The sequence below is a fragment of the Excalfactoria chinensis genome, chromosome 9 (genome assembly GCF_039878825.1).
Source record: "Excalfactoria chinensis isolate bCotChi1 chromosome 9, bCotChi1.hap2, whole genome shotgun sequence".
Lineage (NCBI taxonomy): Eukaryota > Metazoa > Chordata > Aves > Galliformes > Phasianidae > Excalfactoria > Excalfactoria chinensis.
The window spans coordinates 14,458,322-14,475,681 of record NC_092833.1 but is presented as its reverse complement, the minus strand read 5'-3'; the positions used below and the strand labels follow the sequence as shown (position 1 = coordinate 14,475,681).

General features: G+C 36.2%; 1 protein-coding gene across 4 annotated transcripts in view; it reads left to right on the top strand.

Annotated features, from left to right (window-relative positions):
- NAALADL2 (N-acetylated alpha-linked acidic dipeptidase like 2) overlaps window positions 1-17,360 on the top strand; it is a 355,925-nt gene that overhangs the window by 336,446 nt on the left and 2,119 nt on the right. For all 4 annotated transcript variants that reach the window (XM_072344515.1, XM_072344516.1, XM_072344517.1 and 1 more), the window contains 2 exons: window positions 4,648-4,741; window positions 8,046-8,253. In XM_072344515.1, coding sequence (XP_072200616.1) covers window positions 4,648-4,741; window positions 8,046-8,253 — 302 coding nt within the window. The remainder of the gene's footprint in view (window positions 1-4,647; window positions 4,742-8,045; window positions 8,254-17,360) is intronic.

Here is a 17,360-nt window from a genome sequence, read left to right as displayed (position 1 = left end):
GCACTGCACCCAGTGCTCATGGAGCCCATAGTGCAGAAGGGAATCTCTTATATCCTTTGGCAAGCTCATAACTACCCACATACTCTATAGGGGGAAGGATAAGTGACTTCAACTGTTTTGTTTGTTTTTTACAAGAGGCTTGAATTTATTGGCCCTTCAAGAAATTGATTTGTCTGACACCTTCTTTGCACCTAGATACCACTGAAATTTGACAGACATAAATATGAAATACATGATTATGAACTCATCATCGAGAGTATTGCTGTTTACCGCATACTTCAAAGACATGCAGTTTCTGTTTATATGCAGGAAAAAAAAACAAAAAACAAGTCACTTAAAAAACTCTCCCTTTCTACTGCTAAACCTCCCACACAAGGGACTGTGCTTTATAGTTAACTTCACAGTTTCCTCTGTACGTATTACCACTGTGTCCTCTGTACAGACATGAAATTACTCTGCCTCAGTTCCAAAAGTACCTGTTCATTTATGCATGTGCCATTACCTTGGACACTGAGTTAATGATCCCTGTTCTCTGTTGCTGCAGTAACAAGAGCATGAGAACAGCCATAAGGGGCCAGACATCAGCCCATTTTTCGGTCTCTCTCTGCTTCCAATTATTTTATATAAATATTTAAAATGTAGGAATTTCTTCACGTGCACAGCCGACAAACCAGAGATGAGTTTATTTTGTGTGCCAGTACTGTAAGGCACTTCGATGAATGACCCCTAGCAAATGTGAATGAAATCCATAGGAAATTTACTTTCAGTCCTCAAAGTGCTGTATGTTAATGCTGGCTAACAAATTAGGTTTTAGGCAAATTATAACGTAGGAAAATCCTTTTGACCTTAATCTCTTAGTGTGCCAGTCTTGACAAGAGCCATGCAGAAGAGGTAGCAAATGTCTGTAAACAGAGAACTTACGTGCTCCACAGTAAGCTGCCCAAACTACCATAATGTCTACTATGTCTTAATATGTAACTTTTGGGATGTCTGCAGCTGGGTGCTGCTTTAATAAAATAATTTAAGCACATGATACCATCAAAGAGGGAGAATCAATGCTTTCTTCATTAACATTTTTACTTCCTAGTCAGTATTTACCATACTGAGTATAAATAAAACAATTTGAAATGATGCAGGGAATGTTGAAATGGAGTTTTTAATATTTATGAGAACTCAGGTATGAATTATAGTTCCCTTGGTTACAAACAGTTATCAAACAGCTACAGTTAAAGATCAGTGTGCTCTAGTTCACCTTTGTAGCCATGGACTCCTTGTACTCTTTTCTCAGAGAGCCCTCTACTGTCTTAAAACGCAGTACTTGGAGACAGATGTGAGATTGCCCAAAGTATCATGTGAGCTGTGGTGTTAATACATGTCCTGATACTGGGGTATATTTCAGAACAAAAAACTAAATACAACACTGTTGAATTCTTGAGAAGTTCTGAATTTTCAAAAGTTGACAGCTTTAATTCAAAGCACGGATGTGTGTGTATGACCAGATTTCTGTTTCCTTGTCTAATCAGGGGAGCATCCCTCTGGTGCTTCATCAAAATAGAAGGTCAGAGAACTGGTCGTCTTCTCATCCATATGTCAAAGGCTTTTCTGTTTATTTGAAGGAGATTTGGGAAAAAAGAGAAATAAAAAATGAATGTACTCCTGAGTTTAGATGATGCAACAGCCTATCCCAAATTATAAACTGTTAAATTTACCTTTAAAAGGTATTCACCAGAAAAAAAGCATTTTCTGTGATGAAAGTGTCCCCCTCCTCCTCCAATTTTAGCTCATTCTCTTATTTACAATGTGAAAAACTTAGCAAGATAAAGCATGTTTCTTATTTACATAGATGAACACATCCTGTATTTAATCCCGTTGCTATGTTTTGGTTGTGCTGTCTTTTGGGGATAGAGCTGACTTTTTTTTTTGTTTCCTATCAAGATTCTTATACCGTAAATTAAAAGATTTTGAAAAATATTACCGTGTGTGATCCATTGTTATGAACCTCTTGAATATTCAGATTTATTTTGCAGTATATACTGTGTAACTACCGTTATCATTGTGGTTTTGATACTTAGATTTACCTTGAAAGTAATTGGAAGTTTGTTAAATGCCTTTTAGTTTTCTGAAGATTATCTTTACCAAAATTGAGCGTGGTCGCAAAGTTATTCATTATTTTTTCATTTTAAATTGTAAAAGAAAAGAGTCTCAGATTCAATCAGTATTTGAACTAGTATTGTGTCTTTAGTCTGGATGACTGTGCATATGTTACATCAATCATGTGTGCTGTATGTGCATTGTGTATAAATGTTACTGAGAAGAGTTCATTAGTGTTACACCAGTTCAGTATGGGACTGGAATCAATTACGCTGTACTATTTCAGTTTATGAGAAAATAGTTACATTTATTCTTTACTAAGTTATTCTTACATTTAATAATTCAATAGTCAGTCTGAACTGTTTTTCAGTGGGGAAAAGGGGTCAGAAGCTGATCTTTATTTACTGTGTATATTCTGCATTGTACTCAGGGGAATGGTATATCCAAAAATAAGGCTATAAATAAGAAATCTGTGGCCTTTTTTGTCTTGCTGCATTATGTGAATCTGATATATGCTTCGGCAGAATTATTACTTACTCTGTTCAAACCAATGCTCTGAGTTTTCCCCTGTGTGATTGATTATTACTTCCGGATTAGCCCCAGAAGTACATGATTTAATAAACACCACAGTTATCTATTTACTATCACACAGATGTCTGTAGTGTTACTTGCAGAGTAATAAAGTTTCCAGAATACTTTGGTTAGTCATAATATTTTTGTGCAGAATTGCATTTGAACTGCAAAGAGAAAACTTGGGTCTTCTGTAATCAAAAAGCAAAATAAAATTACTTGGAAGAAATAGACAAGGGTGTCATGGAAGGATTTCAGTGTTTACTCTGATATGGTAATATTTAGAGTTCAGTGGGTTTTGGCTTGATAAAGAATGCCTTTTCTTTAATAAGATAGTATTTCTTTGCCACAATTGCTTTTCTATAGCAACTCACAGGTTGTTGATGTTGTAGGCAGTTCCACCTTGAAGAAGCTCTATGCAGGACAAAGAAGGATTTTACATGGCATTTGGACATCTAGAAACAGATGTTTACAGTTGCTTGTGGCTGGATGATATGAAGTTGCTCTTTACTTCTCCTGATAATAAGCTGAAGTAACATTACTTCCTACTTTTCTTCTACGTGACTTTGGCAATGTTTTATTTCCAAGGGGTAAATCTCAGTAGCTCAGAGTTATCCTCTGCTCGAATATAGGCTGCAGTCTGATATGCAGCATGTTCCTTCAGTCAGTGCATTCAGCTTGGTCTGTGGCCAGATCAGAAACACCTTTTCTTAAATGCTTTCTTAGAGTTGTTGCTGGAGTACTATTAATTTTTCTCCAGGAAACTTGTCTTCCTGATATTACCATTTTCATCTCTCTTCATCACTCTTCAATTGCTGTACTATTGCTTTTAATATTATCGAGGATTGTTGTCTTGTTGTACTTGGTTTTATAGTAGAATTAAAATGCTACTTTCAGCATAGCAACTATCATATTGCTTTTGAGGGACAGATATTGTTTTAACCCCCAACACCTGGGGAAGCATTGTACAGTATGATTTTCTTCAGTCCACATTTTTACCAACAGGATCTCCATCACCTGCAGCCATCATTCCATTTTAAAGCACAGCCTTACAGCTGTTTTTATTCTTTTTGCAATATCAAGGTATGAAAGTGATGAATGTAAGTTTCTTGCATGGTTTTGTCAGAGTGTTTTTATAGCTCCCACAAACAGTGATGGACTTGGCAGCCTAGAGATCAAAATGCTCTGTTTAATCACAGTCTAAGTGATCTAAGTCCATCAGAAAGACACATTTCTAGACATAGCCTCTGTATCACGTCTAAGCCTTGAGCAGGAGTATGTCTTCTGTAATTGAAAAAACAGTCGGTCCTTGGCCTTGTCTGAAACTGCTGAAAGGAAGCATTTGGACCATTGAGTTTCATGACATGCTAGTATCTATTCCAAGGTGGGCTGAGTTCCCTTTCACTTATTTGGGAATTTCTTTCTGTAAGATACTGAGAAAATCCAGCCTGCTAATTGTACATCTCTGTGTATGAAGTTGTTACTTATCTCTTCAAGATAGTTTTCAGGCGAGCTTGCATTTAGCTGTGTGATTTCTAGACAAGAGCTTGATTTGAAGCCCATTAATGTCTGTGTTTTGTTTTGTTTTCTTTTTTTCTTTTAGAATGTAAACTCTTAAAATCTGATGACTAAAACCGGACAACTAAAACAATCAAACTCTATAGAAAGCTGAGATTTTATTTGAAAACAAAGCAAAACTAAAGCAATGCAGAGATTACTATCATGTTCTAGCTCCAAGGAAAAATACTGGGCAGAATTCCTTCATGGGGTCATGAATTATAATCCCTTTCCATCTTCTCACGTTGTAATAGAAAGACAATGGTCTATTTATTTATTTTTTTCGTTTCACAGAGATGGGCCTATTGGGATATTATTCATTTTTTTCTTGAAGATCAAATGTCATCAAACTGTGTTTAATTCAGAAGAAGTGCTGGCTATGAAATCTGTTATTTGACATTTTTGTGTGTATTTTTTTGTATTTTTCAGTTTTCAGGACATGCAACTTTGCAAATTGCCAATGAAGCAGTTTTGCCGTTTAACGCCCTTGACATCGCTCTGGCAATTCAGAACAGTCTGAGAGGTAATTTGTGTTAGGGGAATGTTATAGGAAAAAAAAAGGAGGGGGGGGGGGGGGTGTTCATCCACTCCCTGATATAGATCTTCTATTTCAACTGAATTTGAATGGTAGCCCGTGATTTTACTGGCTAAATAGCATTGTTGTGTAATACTTCTTGTCATAAATTATCTGTATTTCTTCTGAGGTTACTTTGTTTGTTAAATAATAATTGGTGTTAAAATCTCATAATTACAGTCATAGATAACAACTGCTGTGACTGAACTCCTTGATTTTAATTCCCTTCAAGGCTGCGTTCAGCGAAAGCAAGAGAGGACTTCTGATCCCATTGCTGTTTGTGTCTGAAATTTTAGCTGTCATCTTCCTTGTTTGATTACTGCCGTAGCCCCTCTTCTCAGTGGGTCATGCTAACTTTTTTCTCCAACCATGGCGAAGCACAATCATTTACCAGTGCATATCACCAAACTGCAGAATCATATTGGATGGAAGGGATATCTGGAAATCTTTTAGTCATACCCCCCTGTTAAAGCAGGAAGCTCTGTATTTGAAGCTGAATGATCTTGATGTGTTTCAAACAACTGGCTGGGGTTAGAAAGAGATACAAAAAGTTCCTGGGCTTAAAGTAAACAAAATTAATTGATAGATGCAGGTATAATTTACTGTTTGGCACTATTTTCTGGGTGTAGGATGAGTGCTTTGATGTGAAATTGCTCCATCAAGATGGAAGATCCATTACTAATATTGAGGGTGAGACTTCCTGTTTTGACATATACAGGGGAGGGCAAAAGCTGTGATGTAGCTGACACAGTATCAGTTGTCTGTTTCTTCTGATCCGTTAGGCCCTTTCTTCTTTTCAGAATGGATTTTTTACAGATGTTACGGCAGCTGAAAGACTTGTGATGATAATAGCAGGTAGTGCTAGCAGGAGTTAAAAATAAACTGTTTTTTTATAAGCTATTTCCAGGAAAGTCTGCATAACTTTCCACAGGCCTGGCTCAACTTGTACGTTTCAAAACATCATTCTGAACTCCCTGTCCTTAGAAAAATCAATACAGAAACATCTCTCTGTCATTTACTTGATGGCTGCACGCTCATTGCCTACAGCTATTTACTAGTCTTCAGCTTGGGAACATTCTACCTGCTTGACCATATTTCCCTGGTCATTTAAGATGCTCTGCAGAGTTGCTCGCTACGTATCCCTGTAACGTTCAGAAAGTTTTCTCTATTATTCCCACCCATTATTCTTGACTCCTAGTGAAATGAAAAATGCAATGGTTATCTAGATGTATGACAGAAATACCTTATTTGCTATGAAATACTGATGTCTTCGCTATCCTTTCAAGGATATTATGCATCAGTACTGGTAAGCCTTACATCAGAAAATGATGCAAAAATGCACTTTCCATGAACAAAGCATTTGATACTAAAATGGAAAAATGAGCATCTATTCATTATCAGTACTCCATATTTGGTTCAGTACTTCTGTACAAAGCCATTGATAATTTCCTGTGTGTTGATGTGCATAATATAATGTCACAACATGCCTTTTTAATGTCTCTTTGAAAAGAGACTTGTAGCAACAGCAGATTAGTTTGCTTGGGCAGCAGCAGTCATGGTAGGAAAATCAAAGCTGATGGCAACATATTTGTTGCACTGAGAATGTCCTTGGATTTATGTTTCTGCCCCCCTTAGCATAATTCCTACAAAGCTTTCACTTTCAGATTTTCCACTGCCAGATCTGATCATCCAATTTTGCACAGCATGAAAAATCATTCTAGTTAATACAGCACCACACTGTAGCCAATCCTGAATGCTCAAGCTAATGAGAACCTGAAGCAATTTCGCCTCTTACGTGCAAACACATGTTCACATGCATGGAGTGTGACGTGCCTTATGTGATGATTTATCTGTACCTCTTCTTCTTAGGCAAGCACATTGATCCTAGGGGGCACAAACACAATTTAAAAATGTTGAATCACTCTCACAGCTTTTCATTAGAGCGAGTGCTTTCATGAGGAAAGATGCTCAGCATCTGTAAAATAACAATAGTTTTATATATATATACATATATATATATACACTCACACATATATTTGCTGTAACCTATTACTGAATTAAATCCAGTTACATTTAGCAAGTGTAATGAAGTTCAGCAATATAATTCACTGATTAAGAGCATAATATATACTCTTGAGTCACTTTCCTGTACTTGCAATTTTATTTATTTAAGAACTAAACAACTACCACAGATGATTCATCATGATTCATACTGAAGAGATAAGGACAAAGAATACAAATATAATGTCATTGTTTTCTCTTGAGGGAAGAAATGCGTCCATTTTCTTCTTTTATCTGTAGAATCATCACAAAGTGTCTTAAGTCATTATTAGTTAATTTATCTAGAAATCATTTGCCCTTCCAATCCCATCTTTTCAACTTGAGCAAAGCATAAATCACAGTTTCCATTGGCATTGAAATCCAGTGTGTTGTGATATAAACTGCTGATGCCCTTAAGTTTCTGTAGTTCTTTCTGGCCACACTGACCACAGACTGAAGTGTTTGTTTTATAATGCTTTCTTGTTTGAAATGTGATGCGATCGGTGCTTTTTGCTGAAACTGTGAAGGAAATGTAGCTGGTTTAGGGACAAAATGAATGCGATGGAGAAGCACCATGAGCATTTACTGCATTTTCTTTGTTTGAAAGCATGGTCTGAGTGAATTAATTTCCAAATATGGAAATCTCTCCCTATTGAAGACATAGCTAGTACTTACAGTCATTTCTATCATGTTCAGAATAAAAATTATAAATAATGTATATTAGAGTACCTGTCCATACTGATGCAAGTGCCAGGGTAAGATATGCACAGTGCCTGAAAGGCCTTCAGTTGTGCAGGAGATTTGCCTATGATTTGAATACTGAGGATAAAGATATTTTGCAAAATATCCCAACTTGGCTAAGCTCATATGCTCAGAGAATAGTTTTCTGAGGTATTGGCCTAACTTACTCAACCTTTATATTCCTCCAGACTCAGTAAGGAGGATACCAAACATGTAGGTGAAAAACATTGTTAAGCCAAGGATTTTGAGGCATTGATAGCAATATAATGAAACTCCATAAGTTATATTCTCCTATTCAGTAGTCAGTATGGAATCAAAGCACAAGCCCCTCTTTCATACTTAAGAGAAGGCATGGAATGAATACAGTCTTAGAAGGCAACTTTACTGATTGTTAAATATTGCTTCCTTTTAATTTGTGAGCAAGAGTTATAAATTATGTTATCTGAAACACTGGCAACCATGTTTCTCTTAGTGTTCCTAGGTGAAGAAGTAGATGCTTCTCAGTTGCTTGCAGTGGCATCACGCCTGAGAGACACCGCAGAATTGTTCCAATCAGATGAGATGCGCCCAGCTAATGACCCAAGGGAGAGAGCTCCTATCAGAGTCAGGATGCTCAACGATGTGCTGCAAAGCCTGGAGAAAAGCTTCCTGGTTCGGCAAGCTCGTCCAGGACTTTACAGGTATGATATTTTACATGTTCCTCATTTGAGTTAAAATGTTAATCTTACACTGCTTGTTTTTCAGAACTGTCATTATCTTCTAAAAGAATTGCACTGAGTATCCAAGATTAAGGCTTTTTTTATCTCATATTTTCTGCAGAAAACATACATTCATTCCATTACAAGAGGTCATTAGAATGCAGCAGAGTAGCATTTCAGTCATGACATCACTGCTAACAAGATGTACTTGTGATGGCAACTCAGGCAGCGTGACAGATACTTGAATTAAATGGTACAGTAAGCTTTTAAAAATGGAAAATATTTTTAAGTCCTGTGGTGGTTTACAGTCTCCACTTACACTTTATTTAGAACTTGTTTAGTTCACTGAAGATTCAGAATTATACAAGATCCTGTGTAGCATTATTTATCATATTTACTTACATAGTTCTGGTCTGATTTTCATCATGGGATCATCATTTCATCAACACTCTGGAGTGAGTGATAGAGCCTTAGTCACCACTCATAACATCCCATCTCCTGTTTGATGTTTTTCTCTAACAGGTATTCAGCTGCACTAGCCAGGTTGATCTTAAGATATCATTATCATTCTAATGTTTGCTTTTTACTTTTTAAGAAGGTCTGCAAATCTGTATCACTAACCCACACATTCCAATGTATATGTTTTGCATAGCCTGGGCTATAGCACAAAGGTACATGGGGTAGATTTAAAGGACTCTGCAGCAGTCTTTGTATACATTCTTCCTATTGGGGGTATCACCTGGCAGAACTGTCCCTAAAGCCATACCCAGGTTTGAACCTAGAGGGAAATGATTGGCATACCCAAAAAAAGAGCTCAGAAATGAGCAAGCATACATATACAGGAGACAGACCTGAGCGACCTGAACACAGAAGGAATTGAGGGACCTGTTATGAGAGAATATAATGTGCTTACAGACAGACAGAACTAACAGAGGTAATAAAACACTATTTTGTTGCAGCTGATGGGAAAAATTGTCAAATGCCTTGTTTAAATTGGTACAAGTGACTGTTTCAAGTGGACACAAATTAGATGGACGTTAGAAGTAGACTTCAGGAGAAAAGCAAAAAGATGCAGCATCAGGAGGAAGAGATTCTGCCAAACATTAAGAATGGCATAAAACAAATGTGGTCAGCCTTTAACAATACCAAAATGGAAAGACAAGGTAGTTGCTGCGAACTGTATAATGTCAGTGAATAAGATCCTAAGAGCTATAATAAAGAAAATATAATAATGATGTTCAGAGGGGGACTAATTTACTTAATTCCTGCCATGACTGCATTCATAATATAAAGAAATACAGTGAAATATTACTAAAGAATAGTATTTCAGGATTAGCGCTGATGTCTTTCTTGTTTGAGCTGGTTTGATGCAGTGAAGAAACCATAAAAATTCTGAATATAACATTTATGTTGCGTCACAAGAACAGATCATTGAATGTGTCCCTATGTATGAATTTATCGTGATTTAAATATATATATATACACATAGATATACACACATATATATACATACGCACACACACACACACATATATATATATGTATGTATACCAAATACATATATATGTACCAAAACTTAAGATTCCAATGAGAGGAGTTTTTGAGGTCTTACAGCGTTTAAATTCTTTCAATGCTTGCAGTTTGAATCCTTGTTATTCACCAAGATGTACATGCTAGATATACAGGTATAACGTAAATTATGTTTTTCACCTTCCTGCTCGCAGCAGCCCTTAGCACAGACTGCAGTACTTACACTGGCAAAGTAGATGTGGTGGAGGTGAAAGTCTCACAATTTTCTTCTCCCAATTTCATTAAAAGTGATACAGGATTTAATAGCAGATGATAAGGTTACTTTAGAGTTTGTGGGAAAGCATTGCCCATGGCTTTACTCTGAACTATTTTACCTAACCTTATGTGTAGTATATAAAGTAACACACACCTTATGTATCACCATTTTGATACTTTAAAAAATAATTTTAAAAAAGCATTATTTGTACTGTCAGAAAGGTATGCAATCATAGCGTAGGCTTGCATTTAATGCAAACAGAATCAGGGGCAGTGGTGGACTTCTGAATTCCTTTCCTGACCTCCAAAATCATTGGTATACTTTCTTTTGAAAAAGTAAATACCCAATAGCATGTCTGTATTTGGGTTGCTTTTCCCTGTTTTGAGTGAAAGTCCATCTGCTAATTGATGCACTTACACAAAAGTGTTTTGCGTTCTGAAGCTATTGTTGTATATTATCGCAGGTTCACTGGGAATAATTTGGGGGGTGGAGGGAGGAGGGGAGGGGAAAGTACTTTTTTGCTTGTATAGCTTCATACGTTTCTTTTTGTAATTTGGTAAAGAAAACAAAAGAAAAAATCAGTCTCATAGCCAGGACCTCATATGCCATGTTTCATGCCAGCGGGAAGATGGATGGGCAAGTTATAAAGCCCTGAAATAAGGGCTTATAATGGAGATGCTGGCAGCCCTTTAACTATAGCAGCACAAGCAGTGCAGCAATAAATACTATGCTTCATCTGTAAACAGAAATTTAGGATGCAGTTTGCAGCCTTGACCTTCAGGCTCCAACTGTGCTTAGATCATTAAGATTCCATAAATACTGTAATTTATAGCATTCTGAAGGAAGAATTTGTGTGCACAGTAAAGTACGTATTCTTCATGAAAAAATGATTGCTTCCTGTATACCCATTTGGACTCATATTCTCAACCTCAATCAAAGTACTTGACAAATTTGCTGAAGTTTAGACATCATTTTTAGGCCTGTGTTTGTCCTAATTCACAACTCTCTGGATCTGTGTTGTTTGGCTGCTCTAGAAGTTGAACAAAAAAAGTGGATTTTTGCTTTGCTGCAAGAGGTGGGTTGAAACCTTCTTGTGCCCATCAGCTCCAGGGAGCTAATGTGTCTTTCTCTTATCTTGCTTTGTGTTTTGTTCTCTCTGCCATAGCTGTGGTCACTTCTTGCTCTATATATGTACCATACGTATACTGTGTTTGTGTAGATTCCTCATTCTCATCATTGTCGTACAGCAATATTTGGTGCATTATTCATCTATAATGAGCAATAATATTCTTACGGTTACTAGCATAATTCAAATAGTGGATAATTATATTAGGATGTTCTGTCTAAATTTAAGTAATGAGGACATCAGCAGGTTGTTTGGTACAGTGTAAGTGTGAATAATCTTTTTCAGCTGAACTTAATGAAAATTTGACATGATCGCACCCTTCCTGTGGAATTCTGTTTCCATTTGAGAGGAATGTAAACAACGGCAGCTTCCATCGAGATATTTTAGTCTAATCAACAAATGTTGGCAGAATTAAAAATGATTTTTTTAAAACTTGTTGAGGAAGGGTTCTTCAGCCAGAAATAAATGCAGATAGAGGCAAAGACCTGAGGCAATTTCGTGTCAGTGAAAGCAGCTTAACTTGTCTGAGATGGTCATTACTAGCTGAGAGATATTTTCTCTTTGTCTCTTTCATGAACATCTTTGTGTTCTGAGCGTCAGCTAATCGACTCTTGCATTGGAAAAGTCTTGTGCCATGTTTTTGCATCTCTCTATGAACACCAAAAGCACGGATACTGGCAATACCACAGTAACAGAGTAGCTTGGATGCCTTTAGCACCACACAGAAAGGTAGTCTGCATTGTGGGTAGTCTCATGCCACTCTAGTGTTTGTTGTTCACTAAAACAAATGTTTTCCTTTCAGATTAAGTTGTATTATATACATGCCTGACATATGCACAGAGTCTGATGGATTTATTTATGTTTTACTGATAAACTGCAGTAGATCCTCAGGTGTCAATATTCACATACCCTCAATTTTCTGGAGATACATCTGAGTAGGAAAATTTAAGTCCGTATTAAATCTGCATGTGTAAATAAAAATGATTGTTGGAATTATAGAGGACAAGCATTAAAGATGCAGATATCCTTCTGACCTTAAACTGTGCCATGAGTAAACATGCAGAGCGAAGTTGAAGAAGAAAAATAAAGAAATCACCAGCCAAGTCTTCCTACATCAGGCAGTAATTCTGTCTCATTGTACAGACTCCGCAGATTGTTCATTTTGTACCCCTCATTTGTGGCCTCAAAAATATTCTTGTGTACTTCCTTTCAATTCTTGAGACATTTTTGGCTGACACGAATCACACACATGGAATTCTTTTTCTTGTATTTTATTATGTGGAACAGTCGCTGGTTATGGTTTTGATGATTTTCAGCACAATTCACACGTTTTTTTCTACTGCCTGTAGAAATGCTGTCACAGAAGGCTTTACAGGGAGATCTGTACCGAGGTATCATGTCAATTCCAAGCAAGTTGTCTGATTATGATACAGCTTCCATTTAGTTTCCATTGTTACTGAATAGACCGAGAATATTTGGTTACTGAGCAAAACAGGCTATGAACTCATAAAGTTGTATAACAAATATTAGATTTAGTTTTTATTACATTCAACAGTAACTTAATATTTCAACATTATTTTATTCTTAGGAATAGTAACATCAGTAGCATTTCTTAGATCCAAGAGGTACATGGTCCTACATTTTTGTCATGAAAGATAAGAACCACAAGGGTATGTGTAAAATATTAGTGTGAAATGTTTCTTAAGTATAGTATAGAAATAAGCAGAATTCACTGGGGAAGTAGCTAATATGTATTAGTCCCTCCCAAAAGTTATTAACGAGGTCACAGCACATAGAAATTTAGTGGTGAGATCATTAATGGGAAAATTATCTTAATTGTGATTTTGAAACTGTAAATATTGTTTATTTAGGTTGTAGAATGTAATAGAAATATAACTTTGCTCATTTCTTTAAAGGACACTTTATGATATCATTTATTATTTATCTAATAACAAATAACAACCACAAAGACGGTTCTGATTTTGACAGTGGCCTCACAGGCTTTATGCTTAAGCTGATAAAGCTAGTCAGAATGAGAATGGAAATCAAGGTCAGATCAGTTTATTGCCTCAAACATTGGGCATTGCTTCCTGCAGCTTTGTTTATAAATGCTATTCCTCAATGGGAATCGGATGTTTTACACAGCTTCTATATAAATATCTATGAAGCCTTCAGACCATCAGCTGCAAGCTATTTGGAAATAATTTTATTAATTCACTTCCCTCAAGTTCTTACAAATAGTAGCACATCTGCTTTGAATTTGAGTATTACAGACTAAGACATCCTTAAAAGAAAAATAGTTTCTTCCAAAGTATTCAGCATATGTTTCCTTCATTTGAAAAGCAAGGGTAGCTTAAACCAAAGAACGACGTGCTTACATTTGTTACCAACATCTGCATTATTGGAGGTTTAATGAAGTATATCTCCTACCAGTTCTTGCCAGTAAATAACTCTTTAAAGTACAGTTAATATAGTTTAATGCATGCATCACTGTGAGGTATAAATAGGTCGGTCCTTATTCTAAGAAATTACAGAAAAAATACTGAAGGCTTTTTTTACGTGTATGTGGAGTTGCATATAAAGGATGAATACTCTATGGCAGAAAAAATTGATAGTGCTTCTGTGGCTTTTTCAGATACTTCTAGATTAACTCAATTTCTGTAAAACCCTAGAGAAAATTATGCCTGATTAATTAAAGGAACGTTCTTTAGCTTTGATAAATAATGGCTTGCAAGTTCTGAAGTACAGTTGTATCCTAATGCTTCTTTCTCTTTCCATTTCCATTCTGTGAAGTTGTTCTGTATTGCTGAATTTGTAGAAGTGATTCTTCTACTGACAGATCTTATTTACTCCAACAGAAGTAATAAATAACTTTAGGAAACTGAGCAGATTTTCAACAGTGGAAAAACGGAGTGAAAGGTAAAGTTGATGTTCAGCTCTTGCAGTAAGGCTTATTAGTTCACTGAAGGTCCTGACAAAGATCTGAAGCTTGCAAGGTGCATCAGGATGCAATTTAAGATAGACTGCATTGGGCTTTAGCAATAATTCAGTAAGAGATTGATGTTTTATGACAATACATTCATTACCTTAAAAAAGTGTTGTAATCAAAGATAACTGTAGGAAAAGGCAATGTGTCTTGCAACCAGCTATCATTAGAGTTTGTCTTCTTTTTTTTTTTTTCCTTTGTGTATTTCGCAAACAATTAATCCAAAGCCTTGAGATGCTGCAAAGAGCTGCCAAAATCAGGTGTGTTTTTTTTTTTCAACACTACTTATAGTAATCTGACCTCCAGTCTCTTAATGCAAGATAAATTTCTATCTGGTAGGGGCAGAGTGTTTCTGGTTTGCTGTTGTTACATGGTAATGCCTTTGAAATGTGCTTCCTTTGATTAGTGTTGAGTCTGATGCCCAGATTACCTAAGGTTTATTGGCTGCTGATACTATGAAAATGCATATCCTTCTGGCAGAAACACAACTTTGAGAGTATATGATTTCAATATATCTTTCTGTAATATATACCTACCAAAAAAAAAAAAAAAAAAAAAAAAAAAAAAAGTCCTATAAAAGTTGTAGATGTTCATTGAGTTGTAGATGTTCATTGAGAATCCATTCGATAAGTTTCTTTGCTTTAGTTTACTGTGGCTGATTCATTTGTATGGAGACATTTTACCTCTTTAAATGACCTGAAGTTATTAATAAGGTCTCCTACTTCAGTGTTACACTTTTCAGGTCACTGCGATGTGTCACTGAAACAAGCCCATTAAAATGAGTGATGTGTGTTGTAATTTCATTAGTGTCATCAGCAAAATACTGCACTTTTCTGTTTTCTCATTTTGTGTGGGCCAGGCGGACTGAGAATTACATGTATGGGATCAAAAGGGTTAAAGATGAAGGAAGATACTTAAGCAATTAGGCTAAAGGCAGAATCGTTGTTTTAGAGATGCAGGCTACAAAACCAGTTTGTATTAAAGAATGTTTAAGTAATTGAAATTCACAGTATAAGTGAAACTGCCTTGGGATCATTATGCATGTTGTGGGCACACAGCAGTACCTTCTGCCGAAGTAGTGGCTGAGTTTTAGTTTTTTATGTAACTTTTGTAATGAAAACACTTTTCTGACTTTTAAAGGCATGGAAGTAATAAATCAGACTACCTTTTTTTTTATCACATTTGATGAAGTCTTCACAGAGATAAGAAATAAAATTATAGAAATTGATTCTCACATACATGGATAAAGGCAGAAATCATTTTATACAACAATAAGGGCGATTTAGCTGTCAAGAAAAGATAAGTATTGGGAAAATATAAGATCCTGGTGATAGTCTCTGGTAGAAAATCTGAGAAAAAACAGGTATTGTATAATGTTACTTATTATTTTAAAGTATTTACATACATTAAAAAATAGATCGTATTGTGCTACACAATCTGCTATGCCTTGGTCGTATTTCTATTGCAACTGTTAAGATATTATTTTTAAACTATGATAACAGACTGCTTGTCTCATTCATTCATCAGATTACTCAGTTTTTCTCTTTGGCTGCTGGTTTATACTGTAGTCAGGTGAGATCGGTTGGGGTTGTTTATCTTTTTCAGTGGGCCACCTGCCATTGGAATCTCAGCAGTAGAATTAAACTGTTCTAGCATCCTTTAATTTCAAGGTAAATCATCTTTTTTTTTTTTTTTTGCCTATGTGCCTTGTTTACTGCACATTCGAAGATATGAAAATAAAAGATCAGTTTCTATTCATTTCAAATATTTTCTTTGCAGTCCTCTAAAGTTCCAGCCGTCAAATCATCATTTTTAGAGTCTGATTCCTAGAAGTCTAAGTAAGTGTTGTTGTTCTGGTGGGTTGTTGGCCTATGCTACTGTTATTAATTGACATTACAGCCTGCAGAGGAATAGAGAGATATAGATCAAGATGCCAGTGTTGTGAGCATTTGGAGCAGAGTCCTACCTCAAACTCTCCCAGCTAGCAGCCACCAGCTAGGACTGTCTCAAACCTCCTGAGAGTAGAAAGTAATGTGATTGTCTCTACCATTACCCCTTCTGTTCAAGGGTATTGAGGGGTTGTGAACAGGCTTCTGTATGTCTGTGAACTGTGGATATGAGAGAGGAGAGTTCTTCAAAAGCCTGATTCTTCTGGCACTGATCTCAGCAGGAGTCCCTGAATTGATTTCAGAGGGAGCAAAATCAATCCCCACTTTGAAAACCACAGTATTTCCCACAGTACAGCCTATCCTTAAAAAACCAACCAACCAAGAGTATTTGTAGTTCTCAACGTACACAGTTTTCATTTACTATATCACATAGAAGCTTTAAGGACAATCCATAATATAACTTCAGCCTTTGAAAAACACTGCTCTTCATTCAAAGCACCTTTTTGGTCTGAAATACATGGCAGAAGATTGTAGCTGTTCTGTGGTGTCATCACCATTCTTCCTTATAGACTGGCAATGAAGTGACTTATAGTAAATAAGATACATTTCTGTGGTCACCTGTCTGGTAGGTGGTTAGGAGTTTTCGTAATAATTTGGAGTTGCCATTGGACCTGTCCTGTCTTGCAATTAGGTTACTAATGGATTATCTAAATTGTCTTGATTTATTTCTGGTTTCATTTAGAAAAACAACTTCTCTGCTGCCCTGAACCCCTGCCTTGTGGTTAAGGATGAGGTGATGAGGCACCAGAGCACTTGTAGCTTTCCTGTTTCAAATTTCACTCACTTCTGTTTACAATCATAGGAGCCCCTGGGTGGAGATTTATGATATTTACATGCTCTTCTAATTAGGATAATGATCACACCTGCTTTTAGATAATATTCATAGCCTGTTTCAAAGGGTCTCATTGAAATCATTGACTAGCTTTGTGTAATGAGCCTTCAGCACATCATACAGGTAATCTTCCAAGGATTTGGGCAATACCTTTGTGTGTATTTTCAAATAAACCATTACAGAAGTCTTGCAGATATTATTATAGGGGAAAAAATAAATTAAAAAAAATGGTTTTTGTCTTGTAGGATTTAGCTGTGTATTCCACTTCTTTCTTCATGTATGTGACATTAAAGATGGATTGTTCTTGTTCTGATGCCACAAAGGATGAACTAAGGGTGCTGCTGAAGACAATGAGAGTTTTACCATTTATTTCAATACAGCTACAATTTAACCTCTGAAGTATGAAATAA